This window comes from Cydia strobilella, chromosome 8, assembly GCF_947568885.1.
Source record: "Cydia strobilella chromosome 8, ilCydStro3.1, whole genome shotgun sequence".
NCBI lineage: Eukaryota > Metazoa > Arthropoda > Insecta > Lepidoptera > Tortricidae > Cydia > Cydia strobilella.
Window position 1 is genome coordinate 7,910,632 of NC_086048.1, and position 26,521 is coordinate 7,937,152.

At 37.2% G+C, this 26,521-nt stretch overlaps 1 protein-coding gene and 1 non-coding gene across 4 annotated transcripts in view; both read left to right on the forward strand.

Annotated features, from left to right (window-relative positions):
* The window catches only part of LOC134743561 (uncharacterized), a 252,919-nt gene that overhangs the window by 49,014 nt on the left and 177,384 nt on the right, over nucleotides 1–26,521 (forward strand). For 2 of the 3 annotated variants that reach the window (XM_063677074.1, XM_063677076.1), the window contains exons 2-4: nucleotides 741–952; nucleotides 3,646–3,678; nucleotides 23,477–23,628. In XM_063677074.1, coding sequence (XP_063533144.1) covers nucleotides 857–952; nucleotides 3,646–3,678; nucleotides 23,477–23,628 — 281 coding nt within the window. In that variant the 5' untranslated portion in view covers nucleotides 741–856. The remainder of the gene's footprint in view (nucleotides 1–740; nucleotides 953–3,645; nucleotides 3,679–23,476; nucleotides 23,629–26,521) is intronic. The other variant, XM_063677075.1, reaches the window with a different exon arrangement.
* Trnat-agu (transfer RNA threonine (anticodon AGU)) lies at nucleotides 4,330–4,402 on the forward strand. The gene has a single exon. It is a non-coding gene; the product is annotated as a tRNA-Thr (tRNA).

Genomic DNA, 26,521 nt, shown 5'->3' on the forward strand with positions numbered 1-26,521 from the left:
AAAAGTAATTTAAGCGTTTTTAAATATTCATCCCCTAAAAGGGTTAAAAAGGGGTTCAAAGTGAATCTATTACAAATGCTTTGAAACTTCTTAGAAAGGCATTGTATAAGATTCCAAAAAAGTTATATCAACGTTCTTAAAAATTCAACCCCTAAAGGGGTTAAAAAGGGGATGTAAGTTTATATGTGGTACAAATTTTCTTTTAAGCTAGGAACTTGAAACTTGGTAAAAAGGGCATTATATTAAAATAGACGAAAATTGATTACTTACACCGTTTTTGAAAGGTTTGTATTAATAGTTTCGGGAGCGATTTTTTTTTTAATAGTGGACTTGTAAATCTTCTAAGAGGGTCGAGAGGGATTATATGGAGAACAATTTTTTTCAGTTAGGGTCTTGAAACTTCGTAGTTTGTGAAAGACAAATTTCATGCGTTGTATAATTATTAACAAATGATTAACCGTCCCTACTGATATCTTTTGCTGCATAATGTTCTATGCTCATGTAAAATATATAACCACCAACATACAAATCCACGCGTACGAAGTCGCGGGCAACAGCTAGTATTATAATATAATTATATGCTTAGCTGCTTGCATTGTAGATCTGTGGGCAAATGAGAAGTTGCGTAAACGCATATATTACTTTACCCTAATAGTAGGTGTCCTAAATCCTGTAACCACCTACCAAATTACCAATACTCAGTTAAATTATTTTTCAGTATGTTTTCTGTTTTATTACAGATCATCAAGGTATGGAATCTGACATCACAAATTAAACGACAAAATGCCCGCTCTGTACAAGGAAGGTTTTCTTCAGCAATGAAAAGGAATTTCGGGACAGCAATGGTGTAATTAACATGACGGCGCGCGAGGTTGAGTTGACGGGCGGGGCGCCTTGGGGCTTCCGCATGCATGGGGGCGTTGATCAGAACCAGCCTTTGAGGATATCACGGGTAAGTCACATCTTAATTATAGTACTAATGGTACAGTTGCATGAACCTGGCATGAACACATTATTAATGGAGTTCATCCATAAAGTGGTCATGCAATTTTGCAGCGCATATCATAGCTGTTGCTGTATCATGCATATTAGGCTGATATAAGCCGCGGGACGCAGGACCTGTCGAGCAAAATTTTAAGCCAGATTATATTTTCTGAGTAATCGAGGTAAAACGTTAAACCCGCGCTATGGCCTGATCTTCCGTCGCAAGTTAAGCACGGCGCGCCATATCTTTTGTTTCCTTCTGATTTTCTGACCCCCTCTAAGTCGCGGACGGTCGGGCAGACACACGAATATGACTAAACTGCGGCTCCTAATTAACAACGGAACCCTAAAAGCCTAATATGATTTCTAATTACTCAATGAACGGGCTCCTCTTTTGGGGCTTTGGGTTTCTTTGCCGTCAACGTAAAAAGCCTAACCGCACTGGTGACGTGCCAAACCCATCTTCATTAAGCCAATCACCCTGAATAGTATCATCATGGTACAGGTTCTATTCCCGATGGATTGGGAAAGTTAATTACTGAGCGTGCTCCGATCGCATACTGCTTTAAATTTTAAATGTCCACGTCCGTACATTTATTTCAGGCAATTAATATTAGCATTACAAACGTTTCTGTTACATATTTGAAAATATTAAATGTGTGGAATAAAAAGGTTATCTACATTAGGTGTTCATATGTAAAGCCTATTCAGAAAACGAAATTACTCGTTCTATCTAGAATTAAATCATAGTATATAAATCACTTAAATAAAAATTAAAAAAAAAATTGTTTTAATAAAACTACGGCCAACCGTTTTATTTATTTATTAGAATGCCTGAATCAAAGTTTACTGATGTTACATACCTACGAATGTAGGTTTATAATTATGTATATGACCTATAGAACAATAATTATTGTCCTCTCAGGCTCTCGTCTTTAGAACCTATTTTATACGCAAGAAGATCCAGAGTGTGATAGACCACGTTTTCGCCGCCTGACGAGTACCTATTTTTTGTATCGATAAAGAAACACTTAAATTGGCAATCGAAGTAATTTATTGGTGTTTTAGAAACTTCAAATACATACAGTGTGGTAAAAAATTTGGGCCCTGGACGAAAAGTGCCTTAAAACCTTAAGTTAGCCCATTTTATTTAAAGGCAACATTCTTTTATTTTAAAAAAACAAACAAACCTGCATTCAAAGATTTTTTTTAAATTCGTTTGTCTCGCCCGGGAATCGAACCGACTAAAAATTCCAAAAAATATACACTCGCTATTTTATTCTACTAGTCGATACAAACATTTCTCCAAGAAACATTAGGTCTTACACTAATCTTTCGTACAAAATATCCATAAAATAGAATATTCAGTATTCAAGAACATTTTTAGACAAGCGAAATTGAAAAAAAAAACAATGAAATATCTCTAAATGCAGTTGTTCCTATTTAAAAATAAAAGAAAATTTCCTTTAAGTAAAATGAGCTAACTTAAAGTTTTAAGGCACTTTCCCTCCAGGGCCCATTAATTTTTTCCACCCTGTAAATGATTATCGCTAAATGACTATATTTAAGTCTAATAAGCATGTATTATTTGACGAAAAGGTTTATGGTCAAAGTTTTTGAGGTCTAAAGTATAATTATAGATGAACTCGATAGTCTTAAGGATACCTACCTAGAGTATCGTGTTCAGATATTTGCGAACACTTTGCTTCGACATACAGGCTTGGTGGCTGTACTTGTTTATTCAAAATCATTATATTATTATAACACTTTAAACTCTCGTGTTTTGTACACATAATTATTGTCATTACCGGGTTTGCAAGGACGTCAGTTTTCCGTGACTACAGCTAGTGCAACCTAGTTGAAACGTCGGAAAAAAGGTAAAATAATGAAATTTAATCGCGTTAGACCCGGTAATGACAATAATCATTATATTATTTGCTACCAATTAATGGGTTATTACCGGGTTGATGATGAAAACTATACTTGTACCAATATTTTAACTTTATTCGTTTGTTACAAACGTAATAACAATCAATTTACAATAAATATTCCAAGACGACTTTACCATAACTTGTCCTTACTCAAACTGGCCGCCTTGTCAGTCTTGTCACTGCATTACCGCCTTTTTATAACAATTCAAAATGACGGGGAACCAGTGACAGAGTCAATTGATATTGATATTCTTTTTATGGATGGTATAGAAAGGATCGCAATCTCTTATGGCAGAATTGTTGTAAAAGTGACCGCGTTAAGCTTTAAATAATAGTTCCTAATCTCTCCGGTGGCGCTAGTTAGGCTCTGGGACATGAGTATAACATGAACCATATAAGGCAACAAATAACCCGACCAAATTACGTAGGTTGTTTTTGGTAGTATTTCGGTGTATGGTGGCGCCGCCTAATTACTGTTTTTTGATGGACACTTTTCATACATAGAGATTTGGCTCCTTTATACAGTCTCCATGATTCTTTTATAAGATAATCATAAATCAAAGTAAGAATGATCGAAATATAAGCTATTAATAAATAATGATCCTTACACAATTGTAAGTATCTAATTTGGGTTTACGTTACACACATCGTCATTCACATTTGTTTTTCCATCAATCTCCTTGTGTTTTCCCTCGGTAATGAATTTGCTACATAATTTATTTTCTTCCAGAGCTTGAGCGATACTCCGCGGCGCACATTTGATGTGAGTAAGATCGTGACGACTGTTTATTCGGAAAACAATAATCAATCATCTCGGAATCAACCTGCTTTATTAAATTTAACATATTAACCGTTATGAGAATGAGAGAGGGAACCTTTATTGCCTACTGAATTAACTGCTATCATTGTTATTGTCTATAATAACGTCTATAACGCTTTATTCGTTAGATGTCGATTCTTTTTGTATAGATTGTATTTATAAAGTAATGCTTTTATTATCCGCCATTACATTCTTATGATGAAATTAATCATAACCAAGGTAAAATAAAAGCTTATAACTTATGATTAATGTTTTTTTCCACTGAGAATGCTCGGATTAATATGACATTAAATTAACCAAATGTACCATTTTATTTTACAACTGTTTGATTTGATACTGATCTGTTTAGTTTTTCAATATAAGTACCTACTACATTTCTTATTGAATTTTTTGGGTTTACAAATGCGATTTGATGAATAACTAAATTAATTTTGTATCAAGCAGAAACGTCTGCGAACGATGCTATTAAGCTTAGAAATAAATTAAAAGTGGAAAAGTTCACTGTCTTGGGTGGGACTTGAACCCACGACCACTGGATCACTAGTACAGTAGTAGTAGTAATATATGGTGGAAATATTCGCTGCATTGAGTACGGTCTTGGTGGCTCAGATGGTAGAGCACTGTACTAGTGATCCGGTGGTCGTGGGTTCAAGTCCCACCCAAGATAGTGAATTTTTCCACTTAATTTATTTCTAAGCTTGATGAAAAACTATTTCGAAATATTTGTGACGTTTTCAACCAAAAGGTACCAAATTGTCGGTATGGAAATAGCGCCTTATTGACAAGCGACAATAAGTTCCCTTTTGGTTGAAAATGGCACATTTTAGAATAGAGTAGAATAGTTTTTATTCGTAAACACACAGACAATAGACATACAGTCTAGTCTGTCTAGTTTAGTGTGCTTAACGAGCAAATAACTTTATTTTAATAAACAACGTATTGCACGTTCTACAGGAATATCTATAAATCCTGTAACTAAAACAAATTTCGTTCATTCCGGCATGGTGTAGACATTTTTATTACAAACCCTTTCATCTGCAATAAATAGCGAATACGAGAGAACAGTGTTAATAAATCAAAACAAAATAAATAGGAAAACACAAAACGTACGCCCAGAATAATCTGCTCGGCGGCGTAGTTCGACAGGCAAAGTTTTCTTATAAAACTTAAGTATGCAGGTGCCATTTAAGTATTTTCTAAAGTGCCTCGGGGACGCTACTTTTAATCGCTTTAATATTCCTTTAAATGCAAAACTTAGTTAACGATGAAGTAATTCGATTAAGTAATATAAAAACATCTGGCCCCGAAGGTTGCCTTAGTTGTAACAACGACTAATGACTAGGGCGGGACAATCGCTAGAAGTGTTTATTAAACGTAACTAAGCAATTAAGCTTATTTGAGTTAATTGATGCTTGTTTATTTCATCAGTGGAGTCGGTTTTTACAAGCTATCCTTCAATAACAATTTGTTGTTGTGTCACTATTATGTTTATAACTAAAACTGTCTTCTGAACAACATGATTCATAGGTACCATCGGTTTTTTAAGGCAAGAGACGTTGATCGTGTTAACGGGCTAGTGAGCTACATTAAATACATACTAAATGGATCGATTGTTGTATTGGAACTGGGGTAACTTTGATCCCTAAGCAGCTACAGTAGGTACCTATCATAAAAAAATCTTATAATATTTCGAACTCTAAGATTTTGACTTAAATTGTCTATCGTGTGTATTACGGAAATGCTATCACAAGTCACAGAAGAAGACTACTGACTTATGTTCAATGCCTTTACACACAAACTCCATTTCTGCACCATTTTAACAAATAAATAAATGTCCATACCTACTCGTATGAATGCTTGCCTTTTACTAAATTACCTAAATGTCTCTAAGACGTCCGAGCGCGGTTAATCTGGTCCGATCAAAGCGGTTAATTTGGATTAAGGTCCCTTCCATCTACCTCATTCAGAAGTTGCTAGTATAACTTGACTTCTCCTTCCGTAACTACTATTCGTTTTTGAATGGCACATTTATACTGGGTCATCTAAAGAGAGGCTAGTAATGAGAATACAGGATTCATATTCCCGTTGGTTCCACGAGTACGTTAAGTTTTTGTAGATTGAAATATGTAGATATCGTATACGAAAGAAAAAGTGACCAAAACCTTCAGTGCCAAGGGCTGGAATCGAACTAGCGTCCGCTGCATTCTAGGCAGATGCCTTCAGAGGCCTCCAGTACCAAGTGGGAGGCCTTCGTCACTTTGTCTGTCGTATACCTTACTTCTTACGCCGCTTATGGCGCTACAACCCTTTGTGGGTCTTGGCCTCCTCCACTATCTTCCTCCAGTTGTCGCGATCCTTGGCAACCTTTCTCCAGTTGGTATATTTCCTCATCCTCCTAAGATCTTCTTCCACGCAATCCAGCCATCTTTTCTTAGGCTTACCACTAGGCCTTTTCTGTTGTAGTAGCGTCCACCTTGTCATAATTTTTGGAGCTCTCGAATCGGGCATTCTTTCGAGGTGACCCGCCTATCTCAGCCCGCTGGGATTTGCAGAACCTAACAATGGTCTCCAGCTCATGAGCTTCCAGCTCATGGTTCATGCGCTGCCGGTCGCTACCGTCAGGCTCCTTTACCGGACCATAGATTTTTCGTAGAACTTTCCTCTCGAATACCGCATGCTTTACTTCGTCCGACTGGGTTGTGGCCCAGGTTTTAACAGGCCTGATGATGGTTCGATAGATGGCGATTTTTGAGCATATACTGAGCAGCTTTGAACTTAGTAATTTGCCACAGGTGTAGAAGCATTTGTGTCCAGCAACTATCCGTGCCCTTATTCTTTGGTATACCTATATGACATCTATTTCAGTGTATAATTTATATATAATATACATTGTGCTTCTGCTTGAAATAACACAAATTAAAATAGTTTCCTAATAGTAAGTTTATTGTTTTTATTTTTCAGTTTACATGTTTTATTTAATTTTCAAATGAGATTAAAAGGAGACTGTGACCGTCAAACACCGACCTCCTCGTATACCATCGTACGAGGCGTTTTGAGTGCCAGGGGAAAACCTACGACCTTAACCCTCATTTCAGAATTTCTTGTTTTAATACATTCATTTTGGTGTAATATAAACATAATCTCTAAACATGAATAGAGGAAAGTGCAGTGTCGTCGCTTTTAGTTTTTTACCACAACACACTTCGTGTTATTTTCTGGATATCCACTGGCACAGATTATATAATAGTTCTTACGAACAGATACTTATCTCTCAAAGAAAACGCAAATACCTACCGTTTTGATACCTACACAAAAATACAATGGAGCGACCTTCAGCGCGCCGCTCCCCGCACCGCGCGCACCGGCACAACGCTAGGGTTGCCAACGCTTAGAAATAATAAATACCAGTAGGTATTTTATCATTTCAAACAGAGGAGTGAAATAAAATGAAATCTAAATCTTAAATTATGTATTTTAATCATTCATTTAAAACTGTTTTACTTTTATCTACCTAAGATTTTTTTTTCTCCTCTCAGTGATCTTTTTTTTTTTGATACCACGTCGGTGGCAATCAAGCATACGACCCGCCTGATGGTAAGCAGTTACCGTAGCCTATGGACGCCTGCAACACCGGAGATATTACACGCGCGTTGCCGACCCTAACACTCCTCTCCCTCGTTGAGCTCTGGCAACCTTAGGAACACAACACTATGAGTAGGGTCTAGTGTTATTTGGCTGCGGTTTTCTGTAAGGTGGAGGTACTTCCCTAGTTGGGCTCTGCTCTAGATCTGGAATGACATCCGCTGTCCTGTGCCCTACCACACAAAGCGAGATGTCATTCACAGTGCCCATACCTCTCTTTTGGACGTAGTTTAAGGACATATCCGAGTCCGGACGCAGTTTAAGGACATACCCGGGTCCATGTCCACGGGATCTGTTATTAAATTTGACTGTGGCTGGTTTTAGTGTAGGTTTCAGGTTATTTGAACGTGTCTTTTGCGACAGTAGGTATTGCAATTATAGATTTTATAGAAGATACCTAACTACTTATGTACAAGTATTTTTTTTAATTTGTGTGAAGACCGGTCCACTTTAAATCAATTGATCAAACTAACATTTAAACTAATAAGGTACAGTACCTATATAGGTAACAGCATATCGTAAAATAGCTACATATAAGCATTTTAAGTTCCAATAATTATAATATTCCGTTTATGCGTTAGAGTTTCGATATACAGGAAAGGAATGAATTCCGAGGAATTGTTCGGATTAATCCCTGCCGCTTCTTTTCGCCATCGCTCTACGCGACAACATTGCCATCCTCACCACTTAGATGGTTGGCAGTCCTCAACTGTGCGTTTCTCTAGAAACTTCCTGCCTCGCACAGCTAAACCGTGGAATGAACTGTCGCCTGCGGTATTTCCGGACCGATATGACCTTCAAACCTTCAAGAAAAGAGCGTACTCCCATCTTAAAGGCCGGCAACGCACTTACAACCCCTCTGGTGTTGCGGGTGTCCATGGGCGGCGGTAATCGCTTACCGCCAGGTGATCCGTCTGCTCGTTTGCCTCCTATTTCTTAAAAAAAAAACTTATTTTAAAAGATCATAAGTCCCTGCAGTAACCGCAAGGGTTTACGCTGTTTTATTAACCGCGCAATGAACTCAGCAATAATTAGTTTTAAGACTTCGTGTAATTTTAAACCAGATAGAGATTAATGTTACACAATAAAGAAAAATAATAGAGAACCCATGAATAAAGGTAGATATCTAACTATAAATTTGTCGTTACAATAATAAACACTACATGTTAACGCGCATGTATATACGCGATTACGCGATATAATCCGTTTTCGAATTTAAACTGTTGTGAGACATACTAATATTAAATCATTTTACGGTTTAGACTCACTTGTTTTAGTCACTCGCGCGACATGTTTCGGAGAGCCTAGGTCTCCTTTCTCAAGCACTAATAGTGCGAGCAGCGTTCACGACGACCGTGTGTTGCGTACTGCCGCTGCCGCGCGCCGAGAAAACCGGTTGGGGGAGGTCTTGCGCTATCGTTGTAGGCGGGCACAGTGGTGTGTTTGGGTTTGGGTCACCTAACACTTGTAGCGCCACACAGCACGAATTCACTATATCCACTACACTGTCACAACACTCACCGGCATTCTGCTGAGGAATCACAGGCTTCCATGCTGGCGGCACAGCCCAGCCGCTATCCCGATTGAAATTAGGGCGCCGCCCAATCTCGAGCGCGCAGCGAGCGGCGTGGCGCGCGGCAGCGGCAGTACGCAACACACGGTCGTCGTGAACGCTGCTCGCACTATTAGTGCTTGAGAAAGGAGACCTAGGCTCTCCGAAACATGTCGCGCGAGTGACTAAAACAAGTGAGTCTAAACCGTAAAATGATTTAATAATCCGTTTTCATAGTTTTATTTCATGAGTAACTATCGCGGTAACCGAAGACAATATTACTACATGTTAAATTAAATAAATTCAATAGTAAGTACCCACGTAGCTTGTAACTATCTTAAAAATTGCCAGTGCGGCGCGCGGTGACGTGCGTCCGTGAGCCGAGCGCGTGTGGCAACCAACTGGCTAGCTTATCTACCGTGAACGGGAGGCGATTCGTAGGTATAATTCCGAGCTCGCGTGGAGTTCCATAGGCCTGCCATTGGTGAGTCTTTTCGCCCGTTGTTGCCAGTATGCGACTTCCGCGTTCTGATAGCTATATATCCTCCCGTTTTTTTTTACTTGAGTCTCAAGAACTGCTGCAACATAAAAATGTAATGTAAAATGTAAATAGCCTTAGATTCACTTCACTGTCTATAGGAAAGACGCAAATGAGGTAACCATACTATAAAATGTGTATGACCCAAATCGGTTATCAGCATAAAAAAGAGCGTACCTCTCACCATCAAACTTCACAGTTTGGCGAGTTTTATGTAATTTATAAAATGTATTTTACTTTATCATAAAAAAAAAGATCTTTCTCGCATCGGAAACCTTCACTCGCAATATACTTCGCGTTTAAGAGCCCTTATTCCCTGGAGCGTTCATCGATTTCACGAAATAACACTCGATAGATGGCGTTGGCGCTCGGTGCGCGAGCGCCGGCAACGCTAAGCGCGATTCAACGCAGACAAGAATAATTTTGATACTTTTCAATTAAATTGCAGGTAACATTATTTTTAGTGTTATATTGGCCCTCTTTATTTTATTTTATAAGCATGGTAGTAGTCAATAGAGTGAATGTGTTAGGATAATACATAACCAGAGACGAGTAAATAATAGATTGTTTACCGCTTTCATGGAATTATTGTGACAAGTTCATCCATGAAGTCAAGTCACTTCATCAAGGAAGTTGAATAATTAAATGTTTTAAAGATCAGGTTATTTTAAATAATTGTACCTATATGTGTAATAAAAGTTAATTTGAGAGTACTAACAACAACCGAACCGGTTGTGGTGTACGAAAGGGCAAAGATAGATATAACTCCGTAATAGATGGATACAGTCTAAGGAAAAAACGTGCCTCGAAAATCAAGAAATTTTGATTCTCGATCAGATGGCGCCACTACCTTTGGCCTACTCTCGTATAGATGGCGTTGACGGTTTCGTTTGTTATTTAACAATTTTAACGGATATCAGTAGAGGAAATGGGTCAAAATAATATAAAAATAATCAATGCAAATATTGCAAATAAAAAAAATCATTTATCCATACATAAATACATTTTTGATATTTTTATTTTAAGTTTAAATCGTGTGTCGATAGATGGCAGTGAATTTACTGTGGCTACAAAATTTACTATGACAGTACCGCTCTATCCTATTATATCCTCTTTGGAAAGGGTAACCAGGACTTGGAAAAATTTCGATGGATGTTGGTGTCATTATGACACCTATTTATTATTATTTAATCGTAGAGAATACGCTAAAATAAGCATGTTTTGTTGGAAATTTTTTTCACTGAAATCAAAAATAGCCGAGATATTCGACTTCAGTTGACATAATTTTAGGACAAAAATTTCGAAGGATGTTGGTGTCAACACATATTTATTATTGTTTTATCGTAGAGAATACGCTAAAATCAGCATGTTTTGTAGGAAAAACTTTTCTCTAAAATCAAAAATGGCCGAGATATTCGACCTCAAAGGTGACACAGTTTTAGGTATCTTGCATCCACAACACACCCGACTCGCTATCAAAAAGGATCAAAAAGGATTCGGAAATAACTTCGAGATGATTTATAGGCCAGGAAATAAATGCCCAAAAAAAGGTGTAGAGGGATTTGCTTGGAACACAATTTTTGACTTCGTAGCTTTGTTTGGACTAGTTAGGAGGTGAACATATCAAACAAAAGCCCCCGGCCATAACCCTGGTGCTGGGGGGGGAGAGGGGTATTTGGAGGTTCCATTTTTCGGTTTTTCGATTATATCACGGAAACTGTGCGTCTGAGCGACTTGACCACTTACACAAAATGAAAAGAGATTTAATTTGTTACAAGTTTTATTCAGTCAAATTTTTCGTTATCTTGTATAGTTTTTGAGATATCCGCTCTTGAAGGTTTATTTAGGGCTCTCATTTTTATCTTGATTATCTACATCAGTGAAGCTGCTAGGCCGGGTTTGGGATCGTTTTCGTATAAATCGGGGGTGCTGAATTCATTTATGGTATCAACATTGACACCATTCCTAAGTAAAAACAAAATTTACGTAGTAGGTACGGTGCGGTAGTGCGGTACGGGCAAAGTGGTCAAAAACGTGTATACAGACAAGGTGCTCACAAATATGTATACGAAATCCAAATTGGTTACCCTTTCGTACACCTTAACCACTGAACCCTCTGAATTTCGATTTGTTCGAAACAGAAGTAAGTATCTCCGTTTGTAGTAGTGTTGTAATTTTTTATAAACCATGACAAACGGCAAACATACGACCTACCTAATGGTAAGTGATCACCGCAGCCTATGAACGCTTGTAACTTTATTAGTGTCACAAGCGCTTTGCTGATAGTCTAAGCTTATAAGAATTTACTAACAATTTAAAGGAATAAAACGTTCTCACATGCATTACAGTGCATCTATGAAAGCTCTAAGAACCTTACTTACACTAGGAACATAACACTGCATCCATATTACATTACATTACACATTCAAAAAAGGAGTGTACAGGTTTTTAAAGGATCGGCAACGCGCAGGTAATATCTCTGGTTTTGCAGGCGTCCATAGGCTACAGTGACTGCTTACCATCAGGCGGGCCGTATGCTTGTTTGCCATCGACATAGTATAAAAAAATACTATATTACACTAGATTTTGTATCAGTATAGACGGTTTTTAGGACAGTATTTAGGAAATAAAACAAAAGGTTCAGCATTATAAAATTATACTCATTTATCTAGGGAATATACATATTTATCTAGGGAAATGACAGTAGCCTTATTTATTTATGGGATAGGACATAGGGAATTGATGAAGTTATGATGAGTAGATTAGGAGTTCTGGTGACCAACTCCTGACTCCATCATGAGACCCTGGACCTCATCTAGATCGATGGTGCTCGTCAAGGCAACTCTATTGAGCCAAAACACGATGGAGTTATGATGAGTAGATTAGGAGTTCTGGTGACCAACTCCTGACTCCATCATGAGACTCTGGACCTCATCTAGATCGATGGTGCTCGTCAAGGCAAATCTATTGAGCCCAAACACGATGGAGTTATGATGAGTAGATTAGCAGTTCTGGTGACCAACTCCTGACTCCATCATGAGACCCTGGACCTCATCTAGATCGATGGTGCTCGTCAAGGCAAATCTATTGAGCCCAAACACGATGGAGCTATGATGAGTAGATTAGCAGTTCTGGTGACCAACTCCTGACTCCATCATGAGACCCTGGACCTCATCTAGATCGATGGTGCTCGTCAAGGCAAATCTATTGAGCCCAAACACGATGGAGTTATGATGAGTAGATTAGCAGTTCTGGTGACCAATTCCTGACTCCATCATGAGACCCTGGACCTCATCTAGATCGATGGTGCTCGTCAAGGCAAATCTATTGAGCCCAAACACGATGGAGTTATGATGAGTAGATTAGGAGTTCTGGTGACCAACTCCTGACTCTATCATGAGACCCTGGACCTCATCTAGATCGATGGTGCTCGTCAAGGCAAATCTATTAAGCCCAAACACGATGGAGTTATGATGAGTAGATTAGCAGTTCTGGTGACCAACTCCTGACTCCATCATGAGACCCTGGACCTCATCTAGATCGATGGTGCTCGTCAGCGCAAATCGAATAAGCCCAAACACGATGGGGTGATAATGAGTAGATTAGGAGTTCTGGTAACTAACTCCTGACTCCATCATGTGACCCTGGGCATCATCCAGGTCGTCTGGGTATAATAATAATGCAAACCCTAACCAGAATTCAAGTGACACTGAAAATATATCACATAAGCGTGAGTCAGTTGTTAAAATTAAATATGGTGTAAACAATGTACTTACTTGGATCAAGTTTTTTTTATCGCTGTATACAGCACTTCTCGGAATTCGCTCGCTGGTTACGATCGCAAAGAACGCCTGACGATCGAGCACAGGTCCGTCCTCTAAGCGCGCCCGGCGGCGACTGATCGCGCAGCGTCGGTGCAGCGTGATTTATACGTCTTTTAAAAATATTTAAATTTACGGCAACATAGGTCCTATAGTTATGATTTTTTTTTTATGGGTTCACATAAAGTTAGAGTTTGCTAATATAATATTTTGAGGGCAAAATATAAGTCCAATTCGCGATAAAAAAATATAATGCGACCCTGTTTTTACCGAAAAAATGAAGAAATCTCGGAAGGTATTTTATCAATTTTTTTAAATGAATCTTTGATTTTCAATCATTTTAGCCCCTCGTACAAGATATGGTGAATTGAATTGTAATCATTCATGTACCAAATGATTCTTGTTTACTGCAAAATCGACAACCGAAACGACACTTCTCACAGCTAATTCTGGAAAATACTCCCAAGAAAACTCATTTATTTTAGGTTTAAAAAGATAAAATGAAAATGCTTTCCATTTCAGCCGCTAGTTTAGGAAATGATCATTTGAGAACGTTAACAGTTTTTGAATAAATACTAATAGTTACGTCGTAATGTTGAATGGAAAAGGAAGCATTTTGCAAAATACGCTCGTTTGTAGGAATAAGGCCTCTAAATATTGGTGGTCGAGATTGTGGGTTGACACTGACATTATTGTATAATCTCGGCATATATAATATATACATCTTGCCTAGATAAATACTGGTAGTCGTGATTTCGAGTCTTCATATGTCGGTAAGCGGTTACAATGACAACAGTCCGACCTTCGCGAGGTCATAGTCGAGCATTATTACGTCGAGATTGCGGGTTGACAGTGCTTTCTCGTGTGACGGCGCGTTAAGAGGAAAGGGCACGGCCGCTTCTCCATACAAACATAGTCCGCATTTTTCTCTCTGTATATTGACATACATACTTAATGGAAAATATTTTTACATAATTGTTGTATGTTAACCATAGCTTTGCCCCTACGTTTGACTTTTTTATTTTTTGATTATTGTAAAAATTTGGTGCGAAAAACACATTTCATAATACAAATTTTATATTAAAGGACGAAATGGAAAAATTTACGCTTCCGGCAGGACTTGAACCCGCAACCTCCGCAACTTTTTCCATTTTTTTCCTTTAATATAAAATTTGGAGTATCGCTCGCAGCCGTATCTGCATGTTAAAAAATTAGATTTCATATTAATTTTTAAATGCTCTTAACTCTTATAATAATTAAAAATTCGAAAAAAATCTAACGTTAGGGCAAGCTGTGGTTGTTATAAAATAAATTGTGTCATAAAATATTTTCAATAATGTTTATATCCAGAGAGGAAAATGAGGACTACCTACGTTTGTATGAAACAGCGATTTCGCACGGGTCCTCCACTTTCGTCTTAACAATACCACGGGTTCGTAAGACGGATCAAATGAGCTTCCGTAACGAATAAAATGAAATAAGGTGTAGGGTTGCAATTATTTGGTATTCGATACTTGGACATCGCTTATGTTATGTCTCACGTCATGTGGCGCGTTTTCTTACATCGTCTTTTGTTGGCACTTTGTTGGCCACATTTTTGTCAATATATTTATTAACATTATTAGCATTAGCAGTTTCAGTCCATTTGCATTTTTTATTTAAGTACATAGAATATATAACTTACCTACAAGTAAATTCAAGCAAGTCAATCTATGTACCTACGTACGTTGCCTTATCCTTTAAAATCGGACTAACAGTATGTACAATGTTCAAAACATTGACATACAAACATTTAAGACACATATCCTAACCTCATATTTTCCCCTAAGCTTTTATCAATCTTCTCGGCCATCAAAAACCAAATCCCTAGGAATTCACTACGTGTATAAATATCTGATACAAGATTAAGTGCAAAATATGGAATGCCATTAAATAAATAGAATAAATTGGGCATGGGATTTCAGTAGATACGGGCTTATATCGTATAGGCAACCCACGTGCGTCGCGGAGTCACGCGGCAAACGTGTCCCGCCTGCTAATGCGCCCAAACATGACTCGACCAGACTTACTTGACACCCAATACCTCACTACAACCCGCTTTTCACACCCTCTACACTTTTACACGGTTTGCACGACAGGGAGCTACTAGCGATGGTCGTGTAACGCTGCCTATGCCCATACAATGCGACAATATATTCCCTATCCTATCACACATAGGCAGTATTACATTAGCACGTAGAGTATCCAAGTAAGCAAATATTATGATCGCGTAATCACCTCTTCAATCGTGACATTTTTAACAATATAAATGCAATTAATATCACTGTTTCTATTATCATATTTTGCAAAGGCACCGGTGGACATTTTGGTCATCTAAATTTGCAGCCCAGTATCACATCTCAATAGATAGAATTACAGATTTATTACATATTAATTACAGATTTGTGGTCAAAGTCGTTCAACCTTACTAATTTATATTTAAAAGCAATTTTGAAAAGTACCTATTCATAAACATTTTTAGCGCGCATAACGTTAGCCCATACGAAATGGCAAAAATCCTGTCAGGGCTGCCTGTCTGTTAATAGGATTTTTTGAAAAGCGTACTCGAATCGAAGGTGTATTTACCTACTACTTAATTTTGAATATTATTTGAGTTTCGTCTGATTGTACTAATTTCGCACTCATAGGTACATATACTCATATAAGGTCAGCCACGGCAATTTTAGCTATAAATGTTAATATATTTTTTCCTTTTTTTATTGTGGGACGTACCACAGCACCGCCCCACGCAGTACGCATTGGACCGGCAATCCAAGGATGTGGGTTCGAGTCCCATGTTGACCAGAGGTGATCATCGTTGATTTTTTCATTGTGATTGACATTTGTATGTACAATTTATATTATTTTAGCTATGTAGCAAATGAAATTACTCTAAAAATACAAGAAGTGCTAGAGCCACATAAACTATTTCACCCATAGTTCCACCAATCACCCATAGTTCCACCCTCTTTTTTATGACTGGCGAAAGTGTGGCATGTGAAAGTGTCTCTATTTCTGGACTCACTTATTGTAGTTTTAGAGTAGTTGCATTTGTCTCACAGTTGCAACTGCCCTGGCTGACCTTACATATAACATGGATCACTCGGAAACTTAAAATACGCTGACGCAATGTTTTCAGTCACTGCGTCCAGTTTCGGTGTGGTCGAGTCGAGCCTTTATTGATTGAATTAACGGCAAACTTTCCTTTGGTAGCGAAACAGTTTGCAAACTTTCATCTAAAAGTATTATTTTAACACCAACTTATTTAAGTTATTTAACTTCAAAGGCACCGGAATGCTGGGAATGGCGCAGACGAGCCTCTGATCTAGTTTTGAGTTAAAGCAAGTGACAATGGCGGAAACTTGCGCATTTCATTACTTATAACTGTTCGTAGAGCTCCGAGGAATTAGCTAGCATTTTATCCAGTTAGCAAACGGCTTAATTATGATTGCTACTTCAATTTTCCGAGATTTAATGGTTGTTTGGAAAATAACGAGACTGTCTAGAATTGTATAAAGTTGGAGAGTAAGTTTTAACCTGATAAAATCAGTAATGACTAGATACTACAACAGTTTAATGGGTTATTTTATTTAAAGTTCTACACACCATCTTTAAATATATTTAAAGAAAGTGGCATTCATATCTTCTTTAAGTGCCCACACTAAAATCTTAATTTAAAAACGTCTTTTTCCGATTACAACAATTTCATGTCAACTTGGAATTCGTTAAAAAATCCCATTTTGCGGGACCAAGAAGTGACATGGTTAAGCTCTTTGCTGGAGAACTTACTTACACTTGGGACAATTGCACTTGCACAATTTGAATTTCCTTTACCGCGAAAGCCTTTCTTTTCCATATTCAACGGCTGGGAGCTCCGCTGTGCTGTTACCAGAGCGATTTAAAACATTTTCTATAGCCTTAAAGATATGTATTCACACGGTTTTCTCGTTAATGAGTTTCATAAAACTAAATTAGCATGGTAGATAGACTACAGATGGGTCCCGAACGCCCTTTGTATAAACTAATAAGTTTATTATAAATTTAAGTCCTTAAAAGGCTTATAATAATCTCAACAGTTTTCTGTTAGACTTTTAAAATCTCCAAAGTTACTTCTACGAATTCTTGTTTTGAAGAAAAGCTAAAGTATCGTCTTAAATTTTTTTGAGCGACAACATCTGTTCTCATTTCTGTATCTGGCAGGAGTAGGGATCAATTTTTGTAACAATTTCTTTAGGAGTTTTGTGCTCTTAAATAAATTGGCAGTTTTTTTACTTTTCATCATCATCAACTTGAATAAAACTTTGATTACCTAACGAAATGTTCGCAAGAACTTGTGGAAGTATCAGAATTTCATATGATTAGGGTCTGCGATTACAAGTTCATTGGCCTACTATGTCTCCTGGACATAACAAACTCACGGAAACCTCCAGTGGTGTCATTTTGATAGCTTATCGAACACTGGTGAGTTTACCTGTGGGAGCACTAATAGTAAAAGCTCTTTCCGATTATGCATAGTTGCTATAGATATCGAGCTCTTGTTATTCTGGTTTGCACAATATCTTGTGCAATGACAATATACGATTCCTCACTCAGCTTAGTAGAGATTAATATTCGACGTGAGTACTAGCCCCCGACATAACAATGGGCGTGTGTCGTCACGAGGCGCATGCATTTTCGAATAATGCCCATACGATGATTCGATAAAATTGCCTATAACACACCTTGAAAGCTCAGTAGCGCTTCGAGCTTTCTTACGACTAGTGATTTGTGTTTTTTGTAAAATGTTGTGACAATCGCGTGTTTCCCTTAATTATGTCATCAGAGTTAAGTCATTAAGTAGTTAACTTTTTTGCTGTGTAATTTGTGTGTCGTTAGTCTCCGGATATGTTTTGTTTATATTGAATTAAAGTCATATCGTGAGCTGCATTTGTGATTTGACCAAACAAAATATATTAGATGACAATTTAGAATATGTAAATGTAACAAAACCTTGAATTGGAATTTGTTGTGTAAATTTCTAAATGCCTCTGTAAAAATGCTGCTTTAATATAGCTTTATACAGGAACTATGTTGATCGTGCCGGCGCGCTCAGCGATCTAAAAGATTAAAAGGCCTACCTCAACGGTTTAATTGTGCTCATGTTAAGGCGCATTGTGGTGTGCTAAGTGTGAATCGGTGTGAGTCGGGGTGGCCACAGGCAGGAAGTGGGTGGAACCCTTTCCGGAAGGGAACATGCTGAAGTTTTGCTCTCCGGCGGCTCGGCGGCGGGAACCCAACGCGGTTTGTAAACGTCATACACATTTACTTATGAAAGTGGGAAAATGTTTCGTAAATGATACTTGAGATAAAAATAAATTTACTCCGAGTGTGCGATACGAGGCACGAACGTGATCAAAGTGAATTCAAATATCGCACAGTTACTGGCATACATATCCACGGTAAAACGTATCGCTGGGATTAGCTGGTGTTTGGAAATAGTTATTTGTTATACAAGGGTGCAAAGTTGTATTTTACCGGCGAGTGTGGAATTGAAACATGAGCGTAGCGAGTGTTTCAACACACGAGAAGTAAAATACATTTGCACCCGTGTGTAACATAAAACTTTTCCCCTCACTATAGCGAGGAAAGTGCAACATCCACAGGCGTTAGATCATCTTCATCACTGGAATCACTAATTTTTTTACGATATTATAACAGAAAACACTAGAAATTCTGATTTTTACGTGAGTCGGTGAGAAGAACAGTAAAAATTTTGTTGACAATGTTGACATTTCTGTTCTGACGTATGAAATGTCAACGATGCGTTTTGAAATTGCATCGACTCAACTTGTGCGTTCAGAATTATATTTAACATCATTATAAAAAATCTAACGTTTTTTATGGAATTTGAAGGTTTATGACTTAAAATTATTAAATAAAGCTAAATTTGGTATTTTTTATTAGATTCTCAAACCATTTATTTAATGATAATTAATATCGAACGAACCATTATTATGAGCGTTTTACGTTTTGTTATCTGTCAAGCTACTTAAACGCTACATCCAAGGTCAAATTACTTTCCCCACTAGTGGATAAAATGCGTTTTTCCCCGCTTGTTTTAAAGGATAATAGAAGGCTTTCCGAGCTAGTGAGGGGAAAAAAATATTGTTATTAGTATTTTATAAAACCAATTGATGATACAATTGTTAAACAAAGGTGTTTCAAAGGTTTATCATATGCAAATGGCACATATTGAATAATTGTACCTGCGGACTATTTAACATTTACCTATTCCATAAAATTGTAGTAAAATAGCTGAACATTTAAGATACATTATGTTACTTAATCTGTCCTCTATTCTACCGTACCATATGGTAACCGTACCGAAATCTATTACTTAATATTATTTATGAAAACGGGTATAAAACCTTTTTCTAATGAAAGAGACTGCCCGAACTTACAACCTGGAAAATGAATATTATTGTACCTAATTAAGTCTTTGGAGTTTGTCAATTCGTTATTATTTACTTTAACGGGTTACGGGACGTAATCGCGTATAGGGTAGAGTGGGGACTATTGAAATACGTTATGATTGAAACAAGTCAAATTTCTCGAAAATTACAATAACTACGCATATGACGCAATACATAAGTACGCAAGCGACGCGGCAGTGTTGAGAAGCCGTTAAAAAATTTTGCAGTATAAACTACCTATAATATATAACGAGTATACTTGCTCGCATACTTTTTCGTTTATTTTGTTTACGTGTGTATTTTGAGTACTTGAAATTTTTTGGGGTTTTGGATGGGAATCATGAAATATTTTATCTGCCATTAAACAGCGATGGAGTGTTGTTTGTAAATAATATTTGACCTTGAAGTAAAACTTGCGTTGTGGAGACGGTAGAAACAACGCACTTCCCCACATATAACCGACCAAAAGTATGTATTTGTATTCTATAGTATTTGTTGTGGTTATGATTGAAACATTATTAGGTATAATTGAAACAAGCTTTAGTTTGAAATACAAGTATGCATTTCTATTAAAATTCTTTATCGTTATATCATAGTGTTGCATTAAAACTAGTTTGATAAGCTATAAGGTAATCGCAACAAAGAAGTTTAGAAGTCTCACAATTTATTTTTGTATAGGTACATTCATTGATCAAGATTTTCAGACGCTGATAAATTGTATTTTTAACCGACTTCAAGATTTCAAAAGGAGGAGGTTCTCTATTCGGTTGTATTTTTTTTAAATGTTTGTTACTCCATAACTCCGTCATTTCTGGACCGATTTTGAAAATTGTTTTTTTGATTGTAAGTATATACATACAGATTGGTCCCGTTTTTGTCAAAACGCAGTTCTGATGATGGGATCCATGAGGAATCGAGGGCACTCCTCAAATGTTAAAGACATACATATAGTGATTTTAGTATTTTCATCAACAAATCAAGCATTTACATTTAAAAAAGTGACACCTGATGAAGTGGAACTGCTGATGATGATCAGAACGGAACTCTTCAATGACGCATAGTTCACGTTTGGCGATTTGTCCTCTTCGTTATGTTTGTTAAGCAAGTTAGGTTTTCAAGACGGATTTTTGTCAAGCTCGAGTTCTGATGATGGGATCCATGAGGAATCGAAGGAACTCCTCAAATGTGAAAGGCATACATATAGTGATTTTTGTATTTTCATCAACAAATCCAGCATTTCCATTTCAAAAAGTGACATTTGATGAAGTGGAACTGCTGATGATGATCAGAACGGAACTCTTCAATGACCCATAGTTCACGTTTGGCGATTTGTCCTCTTCGTTATGTTTGTTAAGCAAGTTAGGTTTTCAAGACGCATTTTTGTCAAGCTCGAGTTCTGATGATGGGATCCTTGAGCAATCGAGAGAACTCCTCAAATGTGAAAGGCATACATTATAGTGATTTTTGTATTTTCATCGACAAATCCAGCATTTCCATTTAAAAAAGTGATATTTGATGAAGTGGAGCTGCTGATGATGATCAGAACGGAACTCTTCAATGACCCATAGTTCACGTTTGGCGATTTGTCCTCTTCGTTATGTTTGTTAAGCAAGTTAGGTTTTCAAGAGGCATTTTTGTCAAGCTCGAGTTCTGATGATGGGATCCTTGAGCAATCGAGAGAACTCCTCATATGTGAAAGGCATACATATAGTGATTTTTGTATTTTCATCAACAAATCCAGCATTTCCATTTCAAAAAGTGACATTTGATGAAGTGGAACTGCTGATGATGATCAGAACGGAACTCTTCAATGACCCATAGTTCACGTTTGGCGATTTGTCCTCTTCGTTATGTTTGTTAAGCAAGTTAGGTTTTCAAGACGCATTTTTGTCAAGCTCGAGTTCTGATGATGGGATCCTTGAGCAATCGAGAGAACTCAAATGTGAAAGGCATACATATAGTGATTTTTGTATTTTCATCAACAAATCCAGCATTTCCATTTAAAAAAGTGATATTTGACGAAGTGGAGCTGCTGATGATGATCAGAAATATCAGAATGGAACTCTTTAATGACGCATAGTTCACGTTTTGCGATTTGTCAACTTTTTTATGTTTGTTAAGCAAGTTAAGTTTTAAAGACACATTTTCGTCAAGCTCGAGTTCTGATGATAGGATCCATAAGGAACCGAGGGAACTCCTCAAATGTGAAAGGCATACATATAGTGATTTTTGTATTTTCATAAACAAATCCAGCATTTCCATTTCAAAAAGTGACATTTGATGAAGTGGAACTGCTGATGATGATCAGAACGGAACTCTTCAATGACGCATAGTTCACGTTTGGCGATTTGTCCTCTTCGTTATGCTTGTTAAGCAAGTTAGGTTTTCAAGAAACATTTTTGTCAAGCTCGAGTTCTGATGATGGGATCCTTGAGCAATCGAGAGAACTCCTCAAATGTGAAAGGCATACATATAGTGATTTTTGTATTCTTATAAACAAATCCAGCACTTCCATTTAAAAAAGTGATATTTGATGAAGTGGAGCTGATGATGATCAGAAATATCAGAATGGAACTCTTTAATGACGCATAGTTCACGTTTCGCGATTTGTCTTCTATTTTATGTTTGTTAAGCAAGTTAAGTTTTAAAGACACATTTTCGTCAAGCTCGAGTTCTGATGATGGGATCCATAAGGAACCGAGGGAACTCCTCAAATGTAAAAGGCATATAGTGATTTTTGTATTTTCATTAACAAATCCAGCATTTACATTTAAAAAAGTGACACTTGATGAAGTGGAACTTTTTTGAAATGGGATCATCACAGAACCGAACTGCTATCAGAAAAGTGGGTTAGGTTAGGTTAGAACTGTGACTTTACGGAAACGAAATGCTATCAGGATATTCGTTAGGTTAGAACTGTGACCCTTACAGAAACGAAATGCTATCAGAACATTGGGTTAGGTTAGGTTAGAACTGTGACCCTTACAGAAACGAAATGCTACTAGAAAAGTGGGTGGTTTTATCTCCTTTTAGTTAGGCAAACGGTGCTGTCTTTTTCATTTCATTGTCTGGAGTGCACCATCATCAATAAGTAACCTCTCAACGGCATCCCCCATTGAAGTCGGTTTTTTTTCTTAAAAATTATTTTTATAATATGTTTGCGAACTTTGGTTGATCTCGTGGTATCTATACAGTAAGCGTTATTAAAAATAGATTAGAAATAATAAAAAATCATTCATGTTGCCGAATATATTATGGTGTTTCAAACGTCCTCACATAGTGTTTCAATTAACACATCACCTATGGAACCACTCCCCCACAATCTCTTTCATTCCCTATCATAGCATAACGGCGGTAGGGCTTTCAAACAAACTATATTTAATAAATAAATAAATAAGGTTTAGTAATATAGGCGCATACCTTTCTAACTGTATAAATGAAATAGTTACAGGCTACTCTATTTAAGCGTTAAAATGACCTCCGACGTTTCGAGGACGGCATGGTCCCCGTGGTCTCGGAGAAAAACGAAGGAAACGATCCATTAGCAACTAATCTCCGTGACCGATTTGCTTTACCTTACTTACCCTGCGATGAGCATGTAACACTTTTATAGGTGCGAAAAAAACACGAGCTCATCCACCATCATGGACAGGTCCTTTATGATGATGTGATGTTAACGGATTTGTTTCTATTCCAGGTGAACCCAGGGCGGAAGGCTTCGCTTTGCGGCGTGCGGGAAGGAGATGTCATCTCATCCATCAACGGGCGAGCCACGCGCGGCATGAGCAATGCCGATGCACATGCGATGCTGCGCGGGGCGGGCCCCGTGCTGCGGCTCGGGCTTAACGAGTAAGTGAAGATGTTTATATCTCTGTCAATCGATAGATGATACGTCTCCCTATCATCTGTCGAAGAGCGAGCCACGTGCGGCATGAGAAACGCTGATGGTGCGCGAAGCGGGGCGCGAGCTGCGAGTCGGGCTCATGAATAAGTGAAGATATGACTATCTCTGTCAACGCTATGCAAAGTGAGGGAATCGTCCCGTCCATCAACGACCTATTAGCCACGAGTGGCATGAGCAACTTTGATGCTGCCCGGAATGAGCCCGTGCTGCGGCTCTGGCTTAATGAGTAAGTGAATATGTTACTATCTCTGTTACGGGCAACAAATAACAATTTTAATTAAAATAATATTTGGAAGTATTGAAACGTAGACGAAGTAAATATTGCAATGTATTCCTAATTTTATATAAAACCATAACTTCTGTGGATAAAATAAGCGACCACGACGCACTATTTACCACCACGAAACGCCCCCGTTTTTGGCCTAGCGGTCCATAATTTATAGCTTACTAAAATGTAATACGACCCCAAATGTTGCGCAGTCCTAAAAGGGTAGATAGTAAAACTTACAACGTCAAATAAATTGGTTTGAAATCACATTGCATTTTATGCACCGATTTAATGCTGTAATCGGATGTCAGTATTTAGAGCAGCGCCTACAATGTAATGTAATGTTCGAACTGCGGCTCCTACCATTAGGTTTCTCGACGTGTAATGTAATGTACCTACTACATTTCTTTTGATATTTTACCTAGAGTGTAAATAAGCCTACTTATTCCCTTCTATTGAAAATTTCGTTATTAGCAGTCACGAACGGTGTACGTAAAAACTAGTGCTTGCTCAAATTTTTGGGCTTGCCAAATTGACTCCGGCTTTCTTAGGGTGCAACCGAGAAATGGTCAAGATGAGGCACAGGACAGGCATCAATATTTAGAACAGCTGGCTCTTTTGCCGAGTAATTTAATCGAAAAAGTTTTCAAAGTTTCCTCGTAAACAAAATTACAACGAGCGTTTTTGTTTCCAGACCTTATTAATTATTTTCACATACGAAATTTGCGCTTTAAATGCGGCAGATTGGTTCGCGGAAAAATAGCTTCAGAGTAGAATGGGAGTGAAGAAAAACAATGGAAAAGACTGTGCGATGAAAGTCATAAATGGAATGTTATTCGTATACCTACCTGTAGAGCTTTAGTATGGAAATGAAATATTTGCAATGATGTGGATTTTTCACGATTTCATGTGCCAGTTCTTACTTATTGTGTGAATTGATTGTGTTATATTATAGTATAGGAGTTGGCAAAAGGGAGTTGAATAGTTACTATTATTTACATAATTTCAAAAAGGATAGTAAAAGAATGAATGATTTAAATGCACGATATTTAAGAACCTTTACGAAATTGCCTTATTCGTAAAAATTTATATTATATTATATTATCTAACGCAAATCGACCTAGTCCCACAGTAAACTCAATAAAGCTTGTGTAGATAAATAAACATATTAAAATACATAAAAAACACCCATAACTCAGGAACAAATATCTGTGAATAATGCCCTTACCAGGATTCGAACTCAGGACCTCCTGCTTCAGAGGTCACCACCGACTAGGCTAAGGATGCCGTCAAAAGTCGTAAAGGGTGAATAGAAAAAAGAGAATTTCCAAGACAAAGCGACTGAATTCGATTTGTAAATTTATTGAAATTAAGAGTTTATATAAAGAGAAATGAGTTAAATGTTTGCTATAATATTAATCGAAATAGTATGTAACTATATCGAGTAGTTTGTAAGTTTTGTAACATTTCATAACTTGTATCCGGGCGCGAAGCAGTGCTGAAGCTTCTGACTTCCTACAAGCTTTAGGTACCTACTGATACATTGACATATTCAGTTACGCATCAGTCCATATTTAATCCGTTCACTCTTCAGTGTTTCACGGGCACGGACATCGGCATCGGCCCATTCGCAGATTAGCCGGGGCCGCAAATTGAAGCACTTAGCTTAATCTCTGTATGACGGGCCAAATGGACTTTCTCGTGCGTCTGGCGATGGGATGCTTCAGATGCATGTGAATCTTGCGATAGGGTACGAATTATGTGCAATAGATTCAAAGTGGTTTTAATACATGTATTGAATATACAAGAACAATACGAAAGCATTTATACTTAAACATAACACACAGTATTTAGGAAAATTTATATTTGCAATGGATATTGTAACAGTATTTTAGTTGTATGTATGTATGTATGTATGTATGCATGCAAACACTTTATTGTACATAAGACAGGTATTAAGTATTTGAACTAGGTGTTTGAGCCATTATAAATTCTGTGAAAATAAATGTAAGATGGTAGTCAAATTTGTGTTATTTGACTACAATCTATTTTCACAGAGCTAATAGATTTCTGATGAATGTTTCATTAAATATAATATATTTACATATACTTACATATATTGCATAAAGTAATATTGAGCATATTGAGTTTTAACATATCATATCATTATTTTTAATAAGATTCAATAGGAATAGTTGAACAATATGAATGACATTCATTGAATGTACCTAGGTACCTAATTATAAAATTATTTTTAATACAGTTGCTCAAAAAGTGCTACTTTTCGTGGCTGTTTAGCGTGCGGAAAGTTGGTTTTCGCGAACTAGTGCTTTTTACTTTTCAATTTTTTTTAAATTTTTACTTGACTACTTATTGATATTGATGAGTGTTAATATTAGTTTCCTTTAAACGTCGTAATCAATATAAAAACCTACTGTTAATGTAAGAATACGAAAAATATGCATATTTCATATTTTATTACTTACCACTTCATTATTATAAGTATTATAACACGTTTATTTTTTAATGTTGAAAAACCGTTCTTAATAAGTTGTCTGAATGGAACGGAA